This window comes from Theropithecus gelada, chromosome 3 (assembly GCF_003255815.1).
Source record: "Theropithecus gelada isolate Dixy chromosome 3, Tgel_1.0, whole genome shotgun sequence".
Classification (NCBI taxonomy): Eukaryota; Metazoa; Chordata; class Mammalia; order Primates; family Cercopithecidae; genus Theropithecus; species Theropithecus gelada.
The window spans coordinates 168,962,550-168,987,994 of NC_037670.1; the positions used below are offsets into that span (position 1 = coordinate 168,962,550).

At 37.0% G+C, this 25,445-nt stretch overlaps 1 protein-coding gene across 2 annotated transcripts in view; it reads right to left on the reverse strand.

The window, feature by feature from the left end:
- The window catches only part of TPK1 (thiamin pyrophosphokinase 1), a 396,830-nt gene that overhangs the window by 162,589 nt on the left and 208,796 nt on the right, over nt 1-25,445 (reverse strand). For both annotated transcript variants that reach the window (XM_025380408.1, XM_025380409.1), the window contains exon 6: nt 3,021-3,116. In XM_025380408.1, coding sequence (XP_025236193.1) covers nt 3,021-3,116 — 96 coding nt within the window. The remainder of the gene's footprint in view (nt 1-3,020; nt 3,117-25,445) is intronic.

Here is a 25,445-nt window from a genome sequence, read left to right on the forward strand (position 1 = left end):
TATTCCTTTATAGCAACATAAAATGGACTAATGCACTGTCTAGCTCCCATTTGCTTATTATGTCTCAGCCTTCTCTAAAAAGCCTGTCCCCCAACTGTGTTATGTTCCACTCTCCTGTATGTTCTTGTAGTGCATAAAACGTACCAAACTTTCAAGGAGTACTTCTTATATGCAAAGTACTGCTGTCGAGTTATGAATAAGCAGACCTGAGCTCAGCCTCATGGGCCGTACAGTCAAGCTGGCAAGAATGACTGTAGGTAAACAATTAGAAATAATTAATAAAATGATCAAAATTGTTCAGAATGCCCTAAAGAAAAAATAAAGGAGGGTATGGAAATGTAGAGTAGCTAAACCTAACTGCGAGTGATAGTTAAGGACAGCCAGTCAAACTCTGCCATGCCCACTATTCTAAGTGAAGTAACTCAGAAATGGAAAACCAAATACTGCATTTTCTCACTTATAAGTGGGAGCTAACCTATGGGTGTGCAAAGGCATAGTGATACAATGGACACCGAGGACTCAGAAGAGGAGAAGGTGGGAGGGGGTTGAGGGATGAAAAACTACCTATTGGGTACAATGTACACTACACTGGAGTAACAAGTGCACTCAACTCTCAGATTTCAACAATGTGCAATTCATCCATGTAACCAAAAACCACAGGTATCCTAAAACCCATTGAAATAAAAAATATATAAAGATAAATAAATGTATCAGACCTCAAAAAAAAAAGAAACTCTCCAGCATGCATGGGCTAGATTAAAAAAAAAAAAAAGGAAAAACAGATTCCAAGCAGAGGGGGCAACATACACAAAAACATGTTAAAGCAGGAGAGAGGAGAAAATACGGCATAGTTTAGAAAAAAGGAGAAACACTGGTGTAGGATGGGGCTGGAGAATGCATTGGGCCCAAACCATGTCGGGGCCTGAGGCAGCACAGGCAGTGCACCACTGCATCGCTCTTCAAAAAAGAACTCACTGTTGGGCTGTGTAGAGGCCAGTCATCCGTTATCAGCCCGCTGCAACCCCTTCAGGAGGCAGCACATCATGCCACCAAGTCTGTACTCTTCCCTGGCAACCTCTGAGCCAAGTCCACACTCTCATGAGCACCCTCTAGTCTGTGACTAAGCACAGTTGGAGTACAAGGTTGTTGCTATTTCTGCCCAGTGCAGGGGTCCTCTAACAGCTACTCTTGCTCCCAGACTCCCCACCAGATCGGCCAAGACTGTCAGATTTGTTTGCAGATCACACCCTCATCTCCCAGTTTGGGGCTCTCTCTAGATTTGGGCCTTGTTGAATTTAAGATATGATGATTTGTTTCAAGGCTCAATGACAGAATACTGTATTATAGATACTATCGGTTAGATACAACGCATTAGACTCACATAATTGCATCTCAGCTTTTAATCATGTCAGTGGAGGTGCTGGGAAAAACAAAAGACAGCTGTGAATATTTACATTTTTTTCCCTAAGAAACACCAAATCAGTGATATCTGGATGAAATAAGTAACTCTCAATCGGCTGTTTTCTGCTTTCATTAAACAAATGTTTAATTATATCAATTTACTGCTGGAAATAGCACAATACATTTGATATAGTTCAGCAAAGCTACAACAGAGATGAGAAACGTTCACTCAATTATTTTTGTTGAGTTCGCAGATCAAGCTGCTTGCCAATTGTGATAGTTAACAAGGTTTTACTTCAAAGGGAGAAAAGAATGTACTACTTGCTGCAACTTAGTAAATATATGTTAGAGTGTATCTTTAACAAACTTTTGCTAGAGAGTAAATTTTGGTTAGAGCTGCTGCTCTGATATCTATCCCATCCTGCCAAATACGTATTAGCCACGTAGTTTGAATAGATAAGCCACGTGGATTGATCCCACACCTGGCTCCAGTCCAAGACAATCAGGATTCTCTCGTTCTCCTTTGCCAAAAGCAAGAGTGGTTTAAAGGAGAGATCTTAAGGGTTGAGTCCGATGATAGTGGGAAGTGATGTATCCCCCCCAGCTCTATGCCTTAATCTCCCTACATGTGAAGGGTAAAATGTTACTGCAGGTGGCAGTTGGAGACAATCAGGGAAGCTAATGTGAAGACAAAACCTACAAAGCGGAGCCGAGATAAATAAAAGAAAAAGAACATGAGTTCTGATTGAGCTCTGTCTCAAGACTGCCCTATATCACTTGGTATTGATGCAGGTTGACATGTATTTTCTGTTACTTGTACTATCAAAATCATTCTAATATACAAGGGTGTTTTCCTACTTTTCTTGGTTTAAAATTACGCAGCTGATAATTCATCTCAGCTTAAAACTTATTGCCCTTGCTAGTGCAGGGGAAAAAAGGTCAATTGTCATTCGATGCTTCAGGTTTAATTTTGTAGCTCTTCATTAAACACGGTCTTAAAATACTTTGCATACCATTTCAACAGGTATCAAAAAATGAAGTATAAACTTGTGTACTAATTAATGCAATTAAACATTTGGATGCTGGGTGAAAATCAGTACTGAATACCTTAAAGAGCACAAATGCAAGAAAATGCAAAGCAGTAGACTCTTCTCTGGCTTAAAAAAAGTTGATATTCATTTAAATAAAAATTTGCAATGATAGCTCAGGGGCCAGATCAAGGCCATATTTGTTTTGCCTGTATGATATGCAAATAGACATAGTGCAAAAATACATAGAGCTCTTCATGGCAACAATCAACTAGAGATGAATAGTAGCTAGTCACTTTCAGGCAAGAATGAGTTCCCAGTTTTGATTACTTGACATATGGTCCAGTTCACCCATTTTATTACCATGCCACTGTAAGATGTTTACATTTGTGTCCCCTGGTTTAAGTGCACACGTTAATGTTTTGGCAGCTAAGTGCAGATTTATCTGCTATACAGCGGGGGAAACCTGATAGCAATTAAAAAAAAAAAAAAAAACAGCACAAAAGTAAATATCCATTTCAGCTGAGTGAAAAAAAAAACAATTTTTTTTCACATCCTCTGGAATAACCACCAAATACATGCATATCTTACCTTTAAGTCTTTTTCTTCTATCTTCTTTTGGAGCACTTTAAGGCACTTAGTAAAGTCAGTGTGTTCTTGATCAGGTGTTGAAATAAGCTCACACCCCTATGTATTAAAGTAAAAGAAAAGGTAAGAATAAGTAGTAATTTCACCCTTATGAACAAGATCAAGAGCTACAAAAGTAAAGATAAGGTATCAATAGACATATCCTATTATGCCTTTACTATTCTTGTATCATTAGAATCATTATCATTATCTTTTTTATTTCACATCATGGGACATTTCAGGAATAGTATTAGAGTGTTACAATAATGGACTGATTATGACAATCGTTTTACTTAAGAAAGTAGAGATTATACTACATTAACGGGTCTTTAAAAAATACTGATGTGATGACATTCACGATTAACATAAGGACTTTGATACATGTATAATAAATTATATTCTCAGCTACCTGAAATTAAAATGAAACTATTTTGATGAAACTTTGAAGTTCTTTAAGCAGAAATGACAAGTTTACATGAATGAAAAAACTAATATGAATATTGAAGTAATAATAAAACTTTATATTTTAAGTAAAATCAAGACAGTTGTCCTACAATATTATTTGATAAAAGCCTCTTTCTCCCTCGTGAGACACAAAACAAGGAGCTATGCCTGTGAAAATATGTCTCCTGGATTATCTTTTGGACATTATGAAATGAATTTATAAGTTCTTTGCCTTCTCTACAAGATAACTTACCCAGAGAAAAACACTGAAATATATTTGTAAGTATGAAGCCACAAAAGTGCCAGTTTGTTGGCACTAGTGAACTTGGATGGCTAAAGAAACCATATTTTTGAAATGACACCTTTTCCTCCAATGTCATACAGAGGCAAAGGTATATAAAAGTGAGCACGATGGGACTTCAGACTTCTTAATTCAGGAATAAAACAATTCTTGGACTCTGACAAACAGCTGAGTAAGGGAAAGTTAAATATAATCTAGTATATAAAGTTGCCATTCAAAGAGTTTTCAAGGATACAAAACACCCATACTGCCTCTTAAATTATTCTAAGAACCATTCTCGGTAGATTTAAAGGTTCTTCTTTTACTTCAAGGTCCCTTTAAATGTGTCAAGCTCAACCTGTGCTTCATTCATTTATGACTGTCCTACAATATAGTGACCAATGAAAAAATTAATTTCTCATCATTCAGAAATATATTATGCTCTAAAAGATGTATATGTCATCTTTACAAGATCATCGACATATACTTTCTGGACCCTAAAAGAACATTGAAATTTACTATAATCACCAAGCAAGGACATAAAGAAGTGACCCTTCTCAGGTTAACACTCCTAAAAAAGAAGATAGAAGCATATGGCAGGGCATACAGGATATTAGCATGGTTGAACAGAACAGGCTGCCACCAAACCAAAAATCATTATGCTGAAAGTTCCTTAAGGGCAGGTTCATTCATTATTGTTTCCAGTGCCAGGCACTGGTTGGTTGCATAGTAAATGTTCAATAAACGTTTAAATAATATTCTTGAGGAAGAAAATGGATTTTTACAAATACATTTATAAAAATGTACACTGGCTAGGGGGTACAATCGTACAGTGTCTTATTGCTAAATATACCATAAATGACAATGAAAGTTGTCTTCCTCTTTTAAATGCTGACAATAGACATACTCACCAAAAACGAAATAAAATTTAAATGGCAAATAGAAACAACATAATAGATGATTAATAGATCATTATCTGCCTTCACAGAATCCACATAGAAAGCCATGGGGGAAAATGACAGTTAAACAAAACCCAAGAAGTAATCTATCTAGTACCACTGCAACATTTTGTAGATTAAGAAAATAGAAACAAGAGATAAAAACTGACTTACTGACAACTGGACAGCTAGGTAGTAATTAGCAGCAAAGCCATGAGTAGAAATCCTCACAAAGTAAAACAAGTTCTGAGATAGCTGACTGAAAAATGTCATATAACATCTCTAGAGTTAGTTTCACAAGAAGGATACTACACAAGAAAAGCTACTTGAAACATATGAGCAAGGCGGGAATATCTTACTTTACCTCATCACTTACAATAAACACATAGAAATGCTTGGCTCAGGACATGGAGAGAGATTATTAGCACTGAAAAAATCAGACTGAATCTAACCCAATAATTTCTATAAACTTGTTGAAGGTTTTTAACTGCTAAAAAAGCAGCCATTCACAAGTTGAAATGGTTCTAATCTCATCACAGACTGAGAACGAACTCACTAGAAGTGGAAATAGCTCTAATAACAGGGCAGCGTCCAACAGTTAGAAAGGAGACCTGCAGAACAAAATCTTAACCAAAGTGCAGTAACAGGCCTGTGGCCAACTAAGGACGTTTTTGGTTTTCTGGTTCTTAGGGTAACATATTAAGATGTAAGAGAGAAGAAACAAAGATAAAGATGAGACACTACCAAGATCCTGCAAACAAGGAATAATGTAGAAATACTGTAAGGTATCAAGCAATACTCACCTACTATACATTAATAGTTATGATTATTTTATATAGAATAAAGCCCAATTTCCTAGCGTCAGAAGCACTGAGGTGCTGTGAAAAATTCCACTGATATGATATTTTCTTTAAAAAAAGACAACCCTCATACTCACTATCCAAGGACTGAGAAGATATTAAAGCCATGAAATTTAGCAAAGTAAGAAAGTATATGACTTTCTAATAAGTAGTTTGTAATGTTAGTTTCCTAACAGAAATGCGCAAAACCTAGATTTATGACGCCAGAGAGTGGGAATTTTTGTTTCAACTACTTCTATCTTTGATTTTTTTCTCAATTACATAAAATATGTTGTTTTCAGGATACAATGTATTATGTTATGAACCAACAAGTGGCTCCACTTTTCAGATTATACTTTTGCTCTTTTGGTTTTTTCTTTCTGAGACAGGGTCTCTTTCTGTCCTATAGGATGGAGTGCAGTGGCACAATCACGACTCACTGGAGCCTTGACCTTCCGGACTCAAGCAATCCTCCCACCTCAGCCTCCCAAGTAGCTGGGACTACAGGCATGCACCACCATGCTCAGCTAATTTTTTTGTAGTGATAGGGTTTTGCCATGTTACCCAGGCTGGTCTCAAATTCCTGGGCTCAAGTGATCCTATGGTCTTGGCCCCCCAAAATGCTGGGATTATAGGTGTGAGCCACCACTCCTGGCTAATTAGTCTTAAAATATAATTTTTCACATATACATGGAAAGAGTATCAAAGACTCACAGGAATAGAAAGATAAGAAAAGTCATCTATTGAGTGGATGATATTTTTCGTGGAACTCAAACAAACGATTATGATTTACATGAAAGAATAAGGGACCAAAAAAAAAAAAAAAAAAAAAGCAAAGGCAATCTTGCAAAAGCACACGGTAGTTGAACTTGCCTTTCTGGTTATTCTGACATACAAAGTAATTTACATAACAGGGTATTGGAAGAATGAAACAGTAGAATATTAGCACCACAGAAGCACAGATATTTGCTTGTGTGATTCACAGCTGTCTTCTAGGAACTAGAACAGTGACTGGCACAAAGAAAAGTGTTCAGTATATGGTTGGTAAATAGATATCTGAACAGAAATGGGAAGACAGAAATATACACAGGTGCATATTTGAAATGTACTGGGTTTCACCGTGTTAGCCAGGATGGTCTCGATCTCCTGACCTCGTGATCCGCCCATCTCGGCCTCCCAAAGTGCTGGGATTACAGGCTTGAGCCACCGCGCCCGAGCGAGACTCCGTCTCAAAAAAAAAAAAAAAAAAAAAAAAAAAAAAAGAAATGTACTAGCAAAGTCTCAAAACATTTACAAAAAAAAACAGAAAAGAAAATGATTGCAGTAGGTAATATTTTAAACAAGGTACAAAAATAAACATAAATCTGAAGAGAATGAACTGATAAATTCAGCTACTTTTAATTAAGTCCTTTTTGTCATCAATAAACAATATGCATAAAGTAAAAAAAGAAAGCTTCAAAATGAAAGAAGGTATTTTCCATGACCATAACTAAAAACAAAAGGTTACTATCCAGCATACATAAAGAATTTATAAAAATCCATAAAGAATAACTGGATGGAAAATGGGCAAAATATTTCACTAGGCAAGTTAAAGAACAGCAAACCTGAAAAAGCCAATTGTATTAGTCCATTTTCATGCTGCTGATAAAGACACACCCTTTATAAAGACATAAAGACTGGGCAATTTACAAATGAAATAGGTTTAACGGGACTTACAGTTCCATGTGGCTGGGGAGGCCTCATAATCATGGCAGAAGGAAAGGAGGACCAAGCCATATCCTAAGTAGATGGCAGCAGGCAAAGAGAGCTTGTTCAGGAAAAAACTCCCCTTTTTAAAACCATCAGATTTCATGAGACTTATTCACTATCACGAGAACAGCACAGGAAAGACCCGGCCCCATGTTTTAATTACCACCCACCAGGTCCCTCCCACAACACGTGAGAATTCAAGATGAGATTTTGGTGGGGACACAGTCAAACCATATCACCAATACACATGAAAAAGCCAACAGACCTGTAGGACTGCTTGAGTGCAGAAAATTGAGACAAGCCTCGGTAACATAGCAAAAGCCCATCACTACAAAAAAATTAGCCGAACATGGTGGTGCACACCTTGGGTGGCTGAGGTGGGAGAATTGCTTGAGCCCAAGAGCTCGAGGCTGCAGTGAGCCATGAAAGCAAATACACAAAATATTTTAATAGGCAAGTTAAAGACTAGCAAGACAGAAAAAGCCAATACATATGAAAGGATGTTGATTTTCACTAGAAATCAGATAAGCCCAAATAAAAATCACTGATATACATTTGTCATACCTTACATTAACAAAAAAACTTGTGGCATATTTAAACAATGGGTTATTCTATGACAAAAAATGAATGAACAAAAAATCACAGAAGAATAAATGATACATTCATGAGCTATAGAATCACACAGGCAGTACAACTGCATATATATACACAATGTAAAAACATGCTTATTACCTTTACATAGGATTTAGTGTTGCTTTTGTTAAAGTATTAAGAAATATAAGAGAATAAAATTAACCATGAGAAAGGGTCACACAAGTCTTGAACTGTATAGGGAGCATTTATTAAGTCAGGTTGTGGTTACAGGTTGTGGTTACAAAAGTATTTGGTTTATTATTTTTTATATTTGTACATACCTTAAACATTTCTGATATGGTTTGGCTGTGTGCTAATCTTGAATTGTACTTCCCATAATCCCAATGGATTGTGGGAGGTACCAGGTGGGAAGTTCTTGAATCATGGGAGCAGTTTCCTCTATTCTGTTCTCATGATACTGAGTCTCATGAGATGTGATGATTTTATAATTATCTGACATTTCCTCTGCTTGCACTTACTCCATTTTGCCTCCCTATGAAGAAGGTTCCTGCTTATCCTTTACCATCTGCTATGACTGTAAGTTTCCCAAGGCCTCCCCAGCAACACAAAACTGTGAGTCAATTAAAGCTCTTTCCTTTATAAATTACCCAGTCTTCGGTATTTCTTCATAGCAGCATGAGAACAGACTAATACAGTAAGTACCAGGAGAAGGGTGCTGCTGTAAATATGCCTGAAAATGTAGAAGCAACTTTGGAACTGGGTAACAGGCAGAGGTTGGAACCATTTGGGGGACTGAGAGGACAGGCAAGTGTGTGAAAGTTTAGAACTTCCTGGAGACTTCGAGGGTTAAGACGACAGGAAGATGTGGGAAAGTTTAGAACTTCCTAGAGACTTGTTGAATGGCTTTGACCAAAATACTGATAGTGATATGGACAATGTAGTCCAGGCTGAGGGGGTCTCAGATGGAAATGAGGAACTTCTTGGGAACTGGAGCAAAAGTGACTCTTGCTATGCTTTAGCAAAGAGACTGGTAGCATTTTGCCCCTGCCACAGAAATATGTGGAACTTTGAACTTGAGAGAGATGACTTAGGATATCTGGCAGAAGAAATTTCTAAGCATCAAAGCATTCAAGGGTAAGCAGAGCATAAAAATTTGGAAAAGTCACAGCCTGACGATGCGATAGAAAATAGAAACCCATTATCTGGGGGACAAATTCAAGTTGGCTGCAGAAATTTGCATAAGTAATGAAGAATGCAATGTTAATCCAAAGACAATGGGGAAAATATCTCCAGAGAATGTCAGAGATCTTCACAGCAGCCCCTCCCAACACAGGCCCAGTGGCCTAGGAGGAAAAAAATGGTTTCATGTGCTGGGCCCAGGGTCCCCCTGCTCTGTGCAGCCTCGGGACATGGTGCCCTGTATCTTAGCTGCTTCAGTCCTAGCTGTGGCTAAAAGGGGACACGATTAAGCTTGGGCCATTGCCTCAGAGGGTCCAAGTCCCAAGTCTTGGCAGCTTACACATGGTGTTAGGCCTGAAAATGCACAGAAGTCAAGAACTGAGGTTTGGGAACCTCTAACCAAGATTTCAGAAGATGTACAGAAATGCCTGAATGTCCAGGCAGAAGTTTGCTACAGGGGCAGAGCCCTCATGGAGAACCTCTACTGGGGCAATGCAGAGGGGAAATGTGGAGTCAGAGCCCACACACAGAGTCCTGACTGAGGCACTGCCTAGTGGAGCCATGAGAGGAGGGCCACCATTCTCTAGATCCCAGAATGGTAGATCCAGCAACATCTTGTACTTCCACCTGGAAAAGCTGCAGGCACTCAATGCCAGCTCATGAAAGCAGGAAAGAGTGAGGCTAGTCTGTACCCTGCAAAGCCACAGGGGTGGAGCTGCCCAAGGCCGTGAGAGCCCACCTCTTGCATCAGCATGACCTGGACATGAGACATGGAGTCAAAGGAGATCATTTTGGAACTTTAAAGTTTAATGACTGCCTTATTGGATTTTGGACTTGCATTGGACCTGTAGCCCCCCTTTTTTTGGCCAATTTCTCCTATTTGGAATGTGTGTATTTACTCAATGCCTGTACCTCCATTGTACCTAGGAAGTAACTAACTTGCTTTTGATTTTACAGGTTCATAAGCAGAAGGGATTTGCCTTATCTCAGATTTGGACTTGGACTTTTGAGCTCATGCTGGAATAAGACTTTGGGGGGACTCTTGGGAAGGAGTGATTGTGTTTTGAAATGTGAGGACATGAGATATGGGAGGGGCCAGGGCCAGCATGTTATGGTTTGGTTGTGTCACCACCCAAACCACATCTTGAATTGTAATCCCCATAATCCCCACAAGTCGTGGGAAGGTCCTGATGGGAAGTAATTGAATCATGGTGGCAGTCTCCCCTATGCTGTTCTTGTGACAGTGAGTGAGTCTCATAAGATCTGATGGTTTTATAAGTGTCGCACATTTCCCCTGCTTGCACTCACTCTATCATACCACCCTATTTAGACGGTGTTTGCTTCTCCTTGGCCTTCTGCCATGACTGTAAGTTTTCTGAGTCCTCCCCAGCAATGTGGAACTGTGAGTCAATTAAACCTCTTTCCTTTATCCCAGTCTCAGGTATTTCTTCGTATCAGCATGAGAATGGACTAATAAAATTTCATACTATTTTTAAAGTCATTTAGTGCTTATTACTAAGGAGTGGGGCCAGTGTTGATTCACTTTGATATCCCCAGTATCTAGAACAATGAATAATACACAGTAAGCATACATTAAACATTTGGTTTATGATCAAAGTGAGTCCCTTCTTTATCCCTCACACTAAGTTGGTACAAATTTACAGTAACAGGAAATTTCTAACTAGCCCACTGCATATCTCAATAATTCTATTAAAATTTCATAATATTATTGTATCAAGTATATCTCCCTTTATTGTCTTGTAACTGATCTTAGTTGTACCTTCTTAAGATCATACAGAAAAGGTCATACATTTCTTTTAAGTTAGAAAACTCTGTTTCATTTTCTTATCGCCATTCCATTGATCCTGAGATATTTAGGATCCAGATTTACACCCAGTAACATATAAACTAGCCCTCTCAGCTTTAGAAGACACTCACAGAGGAGATAAGCATGTGTTCCCCAGCTGCGTCCACATCTCAGCCCAACACTGACTAGGACAGGTGGGAACAGAGCCCTTTACCAAAACATTAGCAGTCTCTCCAGTGCCGGGCGTCTGAATATCAGTACAAGACAAGGCATATTCTCAACCAAAACCAAACTAAATGAACATATATCAAAAAATAACAGTCTGCAAAAGCAAGATATTTTATTAAGAACATGCCATAGAGCATTAAGTATTATAAATGTTTTCAAATATTAGAGTGTGATTTTTGCAATAAGAAAATAATTCTTTAAGATGATTTATGTCAAAATGACAAAGAACTTACAATGATTTTCCTGCAGTTTTTAAACAATTCAAATACCATTGGTTCTAGTTTCACCAACAAAGACATTATTCTCAAAGCTGCTACATGTATATGAGAAATAATCATATACAGAAGCAGGGAAAGAAACACTGTTTTCTTACATGGCATCCTGCAAGTAATGAAGATTCAGAAAATAGATAAATCATGCTGTGAAACCTGTGGTATGAGACTGGAACTCATGAGAAGTAATAACTTACTTAGAAAAATGGCAATAATAATTATAAATATTTCCTGAAGGTTCTACACTAGATCATTCACATAACATTTTATATATACACATACAACAGAGCATATATGCAAATCTATATGCTATGAGATATAAAGATATTAAATAAATGTAAAATATGACTTCAATGATGACAATCACTAAAGACAAATATTAGTTATCTAACATCTGTTAAATCAATGAGCTAATAAGTAAATGAAAAAATATATAAATTAAAACAAAGGCAAAAATAATTAGGAAAGAAAGGTATAGGAAGAACACATTAGTTGCTGACTAAATAGAATCATCTCTCAAAGAAAGAACAATGGCAAGAGGTGGCTGGGGCTTCTCCACTCCTACTCTCTCTGACCACCACCACCAGAGCACAAGAAAAAGTACATTAAGTGTATGTTGCTATGTACATGCTGTATGTGCTTGCTGTGCAAATACAAAGTCAAAACAGAAATTCGGAACCCTCAAACTGCCAGGAGCACACTTAAATATGCCATATATCCTTGACATAAACTGAAGATTTCACTTATATGTATTTATCAACCACACACAAAGAATCGTCATTTTCTACAATTTGATTGTTTACAAAAGGCACAAACCAGAAAATTTCTAACTCTCCCTAATTTTATATTGCCCCAGCCTCTTATGATTCTTATGTGAAATATAGAGAGGATACAATTCATATCAAAAAGTAGCTGTTGAACTTAAATAAGACATGGGTATAAAAGGTTTTCATAACTTCTTTCCTTCATCTAATCTTTGTTAAAATTTCACCTTCTTAATGTGGCACACCCTGACTACCCTACTTAAAACTGTGACTTCACGCACTTCTCTCTGCCCGACCCTAGCAAGCCTGATCTGGGCTGTCCCGACTGCCCTTACCCTACTAAGAATTTTCTGTTTTCTCCAACAGAAATAACACTTTCTAACATAGCACATATTATTTATTGTCTCTTTATACCAGGAGGCAGGGCTAATCCTCAGTTTTGTTTTCTGTTTTATCCTGAGTACCTCAAACAGCACACAGTAAGCACTCAGTAAATATTTACTCAATAAACGAATGAATGAATATTTGCTATAATGCAGATGTCTCATGCCATATGTTTGAATAACAGTACACGTTCTACATATTGTACCGTGGTGAGAAAATACTATTGATAATGACAAAATGAACATTTTGTTATTTCCTAAAATTATAAAGCTGCAAATATATTAGTCCACTTTCACACTGCTATAAAGAACTGCCTGAGCCTGGATAATCTATAAAGGAAAGAGGCATAATTGACTCACAGTTCAGCATGGCTGGGGAGGCCTCAGGAAACTTACAATCATGGCAGAAGGCAAAGGGGAAGCAAGGCACCTTCTTCACAGGGTGGCAGGAAGGAAAACAAATGCAGGAGGAACTGGCGCACACTTATTAAACCATCAGATCTCATGAGAACTCACTATTACGAGAACATCATGAAGGAAACCACCCCCAGGATTCAGTTACCTCTACCTGGTTTCTCCATTGACACGTGCAGATTATAAGGATTACGGGGATTACAATTCAAGATGAGATTTTGGGTGGGAACACAGTCAAACCGTATCAGATATAGTCTATGCTTTACAGCCGGACTGGCACCTCAATCTCTTGGTAGCCTAAATTAATCAATAGAGGACATTTCCCAATTAAAAATAATTAAACAAGCTGTTCAGTTTAACATTCTTGTAATAGATAAATGCTAATAAAATATTTTGAGGCTAAACTCAAATAGGTGACATGTGAATACCTGTCGTATTATTTGATTGGCATTTTTCATTCCTCTGTGCATTAAAGTGGGACGACTGGAATTGATCAGTTCCCTCCCTCACCTCACAAATACACCTAACTCCAAGCCTTTCTGACATCAATGCGAAAAACATACAGACAAAACATGTAGTCCCAGCTAAAATGGAAGCTTGCAACAGATTGTCATGGTAATATGAAGATAGTGTCCTTTGTATTTCTTCCATTTTCTTTAAGTTCTTAGGATGAACACTTCACCAGAACAAGTACAGTAGTCCCCCCTTTTCCATGGTTTTGAGTTCCGGGGTTTCTGTTACCCACAATCAACAGCTGTCCAAAAATAGGTGAGGATAATACAATCAGATATTCTGATAGAGAATGATCACATTTACATAACTTTTCTTTCAGTCTATTCTTATCAATGTTATATTGTATTACTAGTTATTACTGCTGATCTCTTACTCATTTACAAATTAAACTTTATCAAAGGTATGTATGCATAGGAAAACAGTGTATACAGAGTTCAGTACTATCTGTGGTTCCAGGTACCCACTAGGGATCTTGGAACATATCCCCTGTGGAAAAAAGGGACTCCTATATAGTAAAAAAAAAAGATACTACATCCCCAGCATGCATTCCTTCTCTTTATTAGATACTAGCACCTGACTTTTCTTTGAATATTTATTTACCCTCTCTCAGGTATACAATTAGATACTCAGTTCTGGAGGTATCAGGACTGGTAAAGATGATCAACGTAATTTATCCCCTTATCCACTGCAAATTGTTTGGAGATGAGTACATGCCACAATTTGGGCCAAAGAGAGAGCAAGAATTGCTGGGGTGTGTGCATCAACCCTGCAAGAGACTTCTCCTCTTCAGTAGAAAGATATGTTGAGATGGCAGCCAGTCTACAACACAAGAGGACAGCCTAGAGCCAGAGATCCACGATGCGGCACCTGAGAATGAAGCTGGGAGTGCGGGTCAAAGAGTTAAGAAACAAGAAACCAGTACCTGGGGGCTGTTCTGGTAGCCCATGAAGCCTCACTGAAGCTGAATCCTCCTGTATCCTTTTTGGTTATATGAATAAATATTTGTTTTATTTTGTGTGGTTAAAGCTATTTGTTTTCATTGCTTGCAATATAAGCAGTTCTTACCACCAGCCTTCCCACAGATGAAGAAAATATTCATTTATGTGGTATGGCTGAAATAGAAGACACCTAACAAATGACTTCTTTTTTCATTTCAATGACTGATTGATTGACTGATTGATTGAGTTTGAGACGGAGTCTGGCTCTGTCACCCAGGCTAGAGTGCAATGGCATGATCTTGGCTCACTGCAACCTCCACCTCCCGGGTTCAAGCAATTCTCCTGCCTCGCTTGCTGAGTAGCTGGGACTACAGGCGTGTGCCACCATGCCCAGCTAATTTTTGTATTTTTAGTAGAGACGGGGTTTCACCATTTTGGCCAGGATGGTTTCGATCTCTTGAACTCATGATCCGCCCACCTTGGCCTCCCAAAGTGCTGGAATTAACAGGTGTGAACCACCGCACCCGGCCCATTTCAAAGTTTTATCTGCATTTAGACATGAAAATGAATACTAGATGGATTAAATATTTAAGTTCTTGCCTGTCATGCCCAGGTCAGTATCTAGGAATTTTTAACATGCAAAAATTTAAAGACTATGTACATTGGAAGGCCAAAGGAAGGTAAACATTGAAAAGCGTATAGATCTCCAGATTGGGAAAGCCGTGGTCCCTAAAGACATGATATGTTGGCCTGGTATTAGCAAACTCATTATCAGGTTGGGTAATGAATTTGTGCTAATCAAGTATTGTCATTAAAATAGTGTTCTACCTTCTTCGGCCATTTCAGCACAAGATAAGAGTTTATAATGACATATATAATTTTACCATAAAACACAGAGAATTAATACCTTAGCAAGTATTTTATCCTTGGTATTACCTAAAAGGTCCTAAGACATAATTGAAAATTAGCCAGAAATAACTGTACATTAGGTAAAATAGGAACCAAAATTGCAAATTTTATATAAATACACACGTGTATGTGCAAACACATATATACATAGTGGAAAAGACAGAATTTAGGAACAAACTGGTTATACAAAAAGAAATTTTCTTCCACATGTAAATTTTCCTTAAACTTTCATTTGACTTAAATATGAAACTAGAGACCTGCCAAAAAGTTTTAATAAACAATACATTATAAAGATATCTTCCATTATACTTGGCTGTAATAACAAAAATATTAAAAATTGAATTGAAAAGATATAATAACAAGCTGAATACCAAGTTCAATAAGAACAAACTGAAATAATTCACAGTGATAAAGGAAATATCACAAGTTCACATTAAAATGATGAATGCCCTAAGGTCTCCAAACACAAAATTTGAAAGCAAATATTAAAGGTGCAGAAAGTTACAAATAAGGTAATTTAATCCTAATTGTCCACATGATCATCCATCAGGTTTGAGGGGACTGAAGAACAGAAAGAGGCAAAAAACTTACTAAAAGAGAAGCAGTATTTTACAAAGGGATACTCATGGAACAAATTAAAGTGGTACAACTCAATCTCACACACACACAAGCAAAAATTCTTGTCTGGCAAATCTTGTCTATTATTTGGGGAAAACAGGATCTTCAGGCACAAAGAGTAAACGCAACACTCCGTGAATACAGGGAAACGGACGTCTGCACTCTCAGTCACTAGCATAGTATGGGGACATATCGATAAGTCAATACACGTTTAGTGGCCAGACAAACGGTGGTTCAATTAAAACCATTTCTCTCCTCATAAAAATAATGGTATTTTTCTCATAAATATAAACATATAGAAACCAGAAAATGAATCTCATACAGAGAAGAAATACTTATTTTTTACTCACTATATACTAATGCTGCTTTGAGGAAATTAAGTAACTCTTTTCTATTTGGACACAATTAATGCAGATTCTTAAAATAACAAAAATTAGCATTTCATATGCAATTAAGTAAAGTTTAAAATACATTAATGTTAACAAAACTAACATCCAGTAAGGAAAATTGAAATAGACATGCACATCGAGGTTAACAAATGCAGTAGTATAAAGTACTACAGAAAAAATTCAGAATATGTTTGAATAAGTTTTAACTTATTTAAAAAAAAAAACAAATGACAAGGAAAAAACTAGTATTAGGAACTTAGCAAAAAATTAAAAATAAACAGTTTTTGGAACATGCCCTGGAATGATCAGGGTTCAGATCAATTTCCCATACTGCCAACATCTAGAGCTATATCAAACATAAAATATATGCTTGTAATATATGGTCCTCATCATAATAAAAATCACAAATCATCTAAGGGATAGGTTTATGTTCAGTGTGGTATATGTATGCATTTTTCAAAAAGAAAGAGGGTTAAAACAGTATGATTTATGGTGAATATTTATTTTAACTAAGTAATTTTACTATTGAAATAACCTCATATTTTATTAGCACATTAATTACTTAGGTCTATATGAATATTAAAGTCTACCTTATGAGTATTAACATATCTTATTAGAATAACCAAATAATTTTATCATACAGAATTATCAATCTACCCTATGACTATTAAAGTATTAATTGAAACATAAGCTTTAAGCTGTAAGCTCCTTGCAGCTACCCACTGTACTCCTTTGTTTACTATTCCCAGGACAAGAGCCCAACATAGTGTGTAGCAAGTGGTAAGCACTCAATAACGAATAAAGTAATTTATAAAGGCATAGCAGATGAGATAAATTATCCCTCTAGGCAAGGGATCAGCAAACTTTTCCTATAAAGGGCCAGATAGTAATTTTTTCAACTATGCAGGCCATAGGGTCTCTGTCCAAACTACTCAACTCTACCTGTGTAGCATGAAAGACTCTAATAAATGAATGAATGGAAATGGCTGTGTTCTAATAAAACTAAATTTAACTTGCTTACAATTTTCATGTGTTGTAAAATTTTCATTTGATTTTTTTCAACTATTTAAAAATGTAAAAACCATTCTTAGCCTGCCAAAACTACAAAAACAGCTATTAAGCCATATTTGGCCTGCGAGTTGTATTAATAGTTTACCAATCAACCCTTCTTCTAGGCCTACAATTAGATATTGTCCATATACCACTAAATGCTGTATATTGTAAGAAATTTAATATAAGGAAAAGGGCTTAGATTGAAAAAAAAAATCCCTCTGAATTTCATAGCTCCATCTGTAATAGAAGTAATATAAAAATCAGAACTGTCAAAGATCAGATGGCTGTAGATGTGTGGTATTATTTCTGAGGACTCTGTTCTGTTCCATTGGTCTATATCTCTGTTTTGGTACCAGTACCATGCTGTTTTGGTTACTGTAGCCTTGTAGTATAGTTTGAAGTCAGGTAGCACGATGCCTCCAGCATTGTTCTTTTGACTTAGGATTCTCTTGGCAATGTGGGGTCTTTTTTGGTTCCATATGAACTTTAATGCAGTTTTTTCCAATTCTGTGAAGAAACTCATTGGTAGCTTGATGGGGATGGCATTGAATCTATAAATTACCTTGGGCAGTATGGCCATTTTCACGATATTGATTCTTCCTATCCATGAGCATGGTATGTTCTTCCATTTGTTTGTGTCCTCTTTTATTTCACTGAGCAGTGGTTTGTAGTTCTCCTTGAAGAGGTCCTTTACATCCCTTGTAAGTTGGATTCCTAGGTATTTTATTCTCTTTGAAGCAATTGTGAATGGAAGTTCATTCCTGATTTGGCTCTCTGTTTGTCTGTTACTGGTGTATAAGAATGCTTGTGATTTTTGCACATTCATTTTGTATCCTGAGACTTTGCTGAAGTTGCTTATCAGCTTAAGGAGATTTTGGGCTGAGATGATGGGGTTTTCTAAATATGCAATCATGTCATCTGCAAACAGGGACAATTTGACTTCTTCTTTTCCTAAGTGAATACCCTTGATTTCTTTCTCTTGCCTGATTGCCCTAGCCAGAACTTCCAACACTATGTTGAATAGGAGTGGTGAGAGAGGGCATCCCTGTCTTGTGCCAGTTTTCAAAGGGAATGCTTCCAGTTTTTGCCCATTCAGTATGATATTGGCTGTGGGTTTGTCATAAATAGCTCTTATTATTTTGAGATACGTTCCATCAATACCAAATTTATTGAGAGTTTTTAGCATGAAGGGCTGTTGAATTTTGTCAAAGGCCTTTTCTGTATCTATGGAGATAATCATGTGGTTTTTGTCTTTGGTTCTGTTTATATGCTGGATTACGTTTATTGATTTGCATATGTGGAACCAGCCTTGCATCCCAGGGATGAAGCCCACTTGATCATGGTGGATAAGCTTTTTGATGTGCTGCTGGATTCGGTTTGCCAGTATTTTATTGAGGACTTTTGCATCGATGTTCATCAGGGATATTGGTCTAAAATTCTCTTTTTTTGTTGTGTCTCTGCCAGGCTTTGGTATCAGGATGATGTTGGACTCATAAAATGAGTTAGGGAGATTCCCTCTTTTTCTACTGATTGGAATAGTTTCAGAAGGAATGGTACCAGCTCCTCCTTGTACCTCTGGTAGAATTCAGCTGTGAATCCATCTGGTCCTGGACTTTTTTTGGTTGGTAGGCTATTAATTATTGCCTCAATTTCAGAGCCTGCTATTGGTCTATTCAGGGATTCAACTTCTTCCTGGTTTAGTGTTGGGAGAGTGTAAGTGTAAGTGTCCAGGAAATTATCCATTTCTTCTAGATTTTCCAGTTTATTTGCATAGAGGTGTTTATAGTATTCTCTGATGGTAGTTTGTATTTCTGTGGGGTCGGTGGTGATATCCCTTTTATCATTTTTTATTGCATCTATTTGATTCTTCGCTCTTTTCTTCATTATTAGTCTTGCTAGTGGTCCACCAATTTTGTTGATCTTGTCAAAAAACCAACTCCTGGATTCATTGATTTTTTGGAGGGTTTTTTGTGTCTCTATCTCCTTCAGTTCTGCTCTGATCTTAGTTATTTCTTGCCTTCTGCTAGTTTTTGAATGTATTTGCTCTTGCTTCTCTAATTTCTTTTAATTGTGATGTTAGAGTGTCAATTTTTGATCTTTCCAGTTTTCTCTTGTGGGCATTTAGTGCTACCAATTTCCCTCTACACACTGCTTTAAATGTGTCCCAGAGATTCTGGTATGTTGTATCATTGTTCTCATTGGTTTCAAAGAACATCTTTATTTCTGCCTTCATTTCGTTATGTACCCAGTAGTCATTCAGGAGCAGGCTGTTCAGTTTCCATGTAGTTGAGCGGTTTTGATTGAGTTTCTTAGTCCTGAGTTCTAGTTTGATTGCACTGTGGTCTGAGAGACAGTTTGTTATAATTTCTGTTCTTGTACATTTGCTGAGGAGTGCTTTACTTCCAATTATGTGGTCAATTTTGGAATAAGTGTGATGTGGTGCTGAGAAGAATGTATATTCTGTTGATTTGGGGTGGAGAGTTCTGTAGATGTCTATTAGGTCCGCTTGGTGCAGAGATGAGTTCAATTCCTGGACATCCTTGTTAACTTTCTGTCTTGTTGATCTGTCAAATGTTGACAGTGGGGTGTTGAAGTCTCCCATTATTATTGTATGGGAGTCTAAGTCTCTTTGTAGGTCTCTAAGGACTTGCTTTATGAATCTGGGTGCTCCTGTATTGGGTGCATATATATTTAGGATAGTTAGCTCTTCCTGTTGAATTGATCCCTTTACCATTATGTAATGGCCTTCTTTGTCTCTTTTGATCTTTGATAGTTTAAAGTCTGTTTTATCAGAGACTAGGATTGCAACCCCTGCTTTTTTTTTGTTCTCCATTTGCTTGGTAGATCTTCCTCCATCCCTTTATTTTGAGCCTATGTGTGTCTCTGCATGTGAGATGGGTCTCCTGAATACAGCAAACTGATGGGTATTCACTCTTTATCCAAATTGCCAGTCTGTGTCTTTTAATTGGACCATTTAGTCCATTTACATTTAGGTTAATATTGTTATGTGTGAACTTGATCCTGTCATTGTGATATTATCTGGTTATTTTGCTCGTTAGTTGATGCAGTTTCTTCCTACCTTCGATGGTCTTTACATTTTGGCATGTTTTTGCAATGGCTGGTACCTGTTGTTCCTTTCCATATTTAGTGCTTCCTTCAGGATCTCTTGTAGGGCAGGCCTGGTGGTGACAAAATCTCTAAGCATTTGCTTGCCTGTAAAGGATTATATTTCTCCTTCACTGATGAAACTCAGTTTGGCTGGATATGAAATTCTGGGTTGAAAATTTTTTTCTTTAAGAATGTTGAATATTGGCCCCCACTCTCTTCTGGCTTGTAGAGTTTCTGCTGAGAGATCTGCTGTTAACATCTACAGCCACCTGATCTTTGACAAACCTGAGAAAAACAAGAAATGGGGAAAGGATTCCCTATTTAATAAATGTTGTTGGGAAAATTGGCTAGCCATAAGTAGAAAGCTGAAACTGGATCCTTTCCTTATTCCTGATACGAAAATTAATTCAAGATGGATTAGAGACTTAAATGTTACACCTAATACCATAAAAACCCTAGAAGAAAACCTAGGTAATACCATTCAGGACATAGGCATGGGCAAGAACTTCATGACTAAAACACCAAAAGCAACGGCAGCAAAAGCCAAAATTGATAAATGGGATCTAATTAAACTAAAGAGCTTCTGCACAGCAAAAGAAACTACCATCAGAGTGAACAGGCAACCTACAGAATGGGAGAAAATTTTTGCAATCTACTCATCTGACAATGGGCTAATATCCAGAACCTACAAAGAACTCAAACAAATTTACAAGAAAAAAACAAACAACCCCATCAAAAAGTGGGCACAGGATATGAACAGACATTTCTCAAAAGAAGACATGCATACAGCCAACAGATACATGAAAAAATGCTCATCATCACTGGCCATCAGAGAAATGCAAATCAAAACCACAATGAGATACCATCTCACACCAGTTAGAATGGCGATCATTAAAAAGTCAGGAAACAACAGGTGCTGGAGAGGATGTGGAGAAATAGGAACACTTTTACACTGTTGGTGGGATTGTAAACTAGTTCAACCATTATGGAAAACAGTATGGCAATTCCTCAAGGATCTAGAACTTGAAGTACCATATGACCCAGCCATCCCATTACTGGGTATATACCCAAAGGATTATAAATCATGCTGCTATAAAGACACATGCACACGTATGTTTATTGCGGCACTATTCACAATAGCAAAGACTTGGAATCAACCCAAATGTCCATCAGTGACAGACTGGATTAAGAAAATGTGGCACATATACACCATGGAATACTATGCAGCCATAAAAAAGGATGAGTTTGTGTCCTTTGTAGGGACATGGATGCAGCTGGAAACCATCATTCTCAGCAAACTATCACAAGAACAGAAAACCAAACACCGCATGTTCTCACTCATAGGTGGGAATTGAACAATGAGATCACCTGGACTCGGGAAGGGGAACATCACACACTGGGGCCTATTATGGGGAGAGGGGAGGGGGGAGGGATGGCACTGGGAGTTATACCTGATGTAAATGACAAGTTGATGGCTGCTGATGAGTTGATGGGTGCAGCGCACCAAGATGGCACAAGTATACATATGTAACAAAACTGCACGTTGTACAACTGTACCCTAGAACTTAAAGTATAATAATAAAAAAAACAAAAAAAACAGAATTGCTGTTAAGATTAAGTGAGATGATGCACAGTGATGAATACGTATCAAATGCTCACCTTAGAACCTGGGAAGAATCTTTAGGAACAGCAGATGTTATAGGCAGACCATCTCACATCAAAGTTTACTACAGTGAGCAAAATATTAATATTCTCCAAAGAACTTTGTGTCAATATTTGCAAAACTATTTTTTAATTTACTGACAACTGAAAGAAATTATTACAAGGCAATGAGTGTCAATAATCCACCTAATTTCAAAATTCCAATGCAAAAGCCATTAGACTGTCATTCTCAATTACTTAGTTTACTGTCTGCCAATAATTTAACTAATATAGGTTAATGAGTTTATACATTTTACACACATAAAACCTATCAGGTTATACTATGCTGACTCCTCTAAAATTCCTTAATGGGAAAGAAAACAGATCCTTTGAAGAAATTTGTAATAATATATTGTTATTTCATGGATTATATCCAAAGAGAGTTGGCTTCGTAAAACAAGAGACAAGGAGTTAAGTCTCGTGAAAACATTCCCAAGTTTGCTATTAGCTTTTTCATTTTAGGTCAAGTCATCATTTAGTACCCATCCATTTACCCAGGACAGAAAACACTTGTGCAAATTATCCTGGCAAGATTTTATGGGGCTCTGAGACATCTACTGTAACTTTATGGACTGAGTTTATAAGGTTAGGAACTTATAAGTGCTATTTCCTCCTAGGTACCATGCATATCACTTTTGAAAATGTATTTCCAGTGACTCGCATATAGACCCTTACCTAGTATAATTAAATCCAATGTATATATAGATAATAAACTCTAAGATTTTCAATAAACTAAAATTCTCCAACAAAACATAGCCTAATTCTCTGATAAATAAGATAACCTTTAAAGTATCCAATCTTGAAGAATGTGATCTATTGACAACTGTCTCCCTCACTAAATGAGTAACATTAATAAGAACATTTGAGTACATTTAGTATTATACGAGATATGAATCACTTTACGTGAATTACATTTCTGAATCCCCATAATAACCTTACAAGGCAAATGTATTATCACATTTTAAAATATGCAGACTGTAGTTCCCAGAGATTAAATAACTTGCCCAAGGTCACACAATTGATAGGAACACCGTGTGGGATCTGAACCTATCATGCTTTGTACTTTGCTTAGTACCCTGCTTAATTAAACTTTTGTTATTTGGGCACAACTAAGCAGAAAAATGCCTTTATAATTTACAGGAACATTTATTTACTTGTTTTTCTCTAGTTTTAAATACCTGAACATCCATTAGCTGTTAGGCAGACATGATGACCCGCATGACCATGCTACATCCAGACTTAGAAATCTTCATGATTTTCGCGGCCTCCTGAAAATGGGCAATGAATGCTTATCTATCCCTCCCTCCCTTTTTCCTTCTTCTTCAACTCATTATATTATCTTTATTATTATATTTATGCGTTGACTTTTTCTTTTTCTTTGAAACATACAATTACAATCAACATCTCTGTGTATAAATGCTTGGTGCTGGTTATTTTTTTAGAAATGAATTCTGGAAATAAAATTACTGGGGAAATTATGAGAACATTTCCAGGTTCCTTGATATTTGATGCCAGAGTGCCTTCTAGGAAAGTTGTAAAAATATGTATTCCTATTAGTCGTATATAAGGATGAACAGTTCATCCTTTAAAAATATAAGTAATCTTAGGAGAGACAATTCATCATGGGTTTCTTGCTGTGAATTAACTGAATTGATTTACTTGCTCCTTAACAGCAAACAAAAATTGGTTTCATTACGGGAAAGATGATTTCCATTGGAGGAGAAGGAAAGAGAAAGTTAAGATAATTTTGGAGTGTGCAACAGGGATAGGAAGTGGTTCTTTCAGTTGAGGACTGAGTGGCTAATGGACAGTATGAAAAGAAATGGACATGCTCAGAGGGGAAAATAGTTGTCTATCAGTAAGGTAAACGAGGTAAGAAGATATCAAAGACCATCTTTAAAGTTGGCTCTGAAAACATGAAGTATAATTTCCCATACCTTCATATTGGCATACTGATATGGATTTTCTTTAGCAAATAAGCAATGATAAAGGTTTTACTGGGTTTTAACATGTTAGCTTCTTCATTTTCCCCTATTCATTGCTGACATTGCCTTTCTTCTCATCGGTATGCAAGATATACACTTAAAAATATTTGGGGGGGATATTTTCCAGAGTCTTGGAAGAATTGAATATATTCAAGTTTTAATAATAAGAGTCCATAATCATTCATTAAATGGAATTGACTGGAACTCTGTAATTAAAAACTGCCTGCCGGTTTAAGGGCACAGCAGGCATAGAGCAAAATGACAGATACTCCAAATAACCAAAGATACAGATCTAAAATGAGCTCTAACTTGTTCTCAGATCTGCTAAGAAGGGGAATAGTTCCATAAAGTAAACTGAAATCTAAAAGATCTCTGTTTGTGGATACAGGTATGAACATCGTCTTTTTCCCTGCAGAGATATAATCATGAAATAACCAATTGCCACTTTCTTCTTCATTGTATAAAGTGTCCTGTGGCAGACTGTTCCTTTCATTTACCAGGCTTCTAGAAACATTTATACTTTTCAAGCTAAAAAGGTTGTTTTTTAAATCATCAAATAACAGCCTTCAAGGAATGGTTTCTTCAGCAAGAATGTCACAGGATTCAACTCTTAAAAACCTAAGTAACAGTATAAAAACTCTAAGTATATTGCCTAATATAATCTAGTATCCTTTTTCTGGTATCTAGATGGTATATAAAGGAAAAGAAGAAATGCAATTTAACTTTGTAGCAATTCTCCATTCTTTCCCAAACTTAAAGAGACATTCTAATCTAGCATAATCTTCATTGTCCTATGTGTTGTAAAATAACCTTTTCTTTCAACAAGGCATTGAATGAAAACTATAGTGCTTCAAACAAGAAAGTCATCCCTTCTGTTAATGTAAGTCGAACGTCTTCTTAGAACAGCACAGGGTTTCAAATGATGGCTTTCTTCCTAAAACCAAAGCCAGACTTCTGGCTGAAAGAGGGTACAGGGAAAACTTAGCATAGCAGGCTTGAGACTGCTGTCTTTAAAATGGCCTGCTTGCAAGATTGGCCTTTGGCTGACATCAGGAAACTTGAATGGTAAATAGTTTCTACACTGATAGAAAACTTTCTTTCTTTGAGAAAGAGTCTCACTCTGTCTCCCAGGCTAAAGTACAGTGACATAATCTCGGCTCACTGTAACCTCTGTCTCCAGGGTCCAAGCAATTCTGGTGCCTCAGTCTCCTGATTAGCTGGGATCACAGGTGTGTGACACCACGCCTGGCCAATTTTTTTGTATTTTTAGTAGGGTAAAGAGTA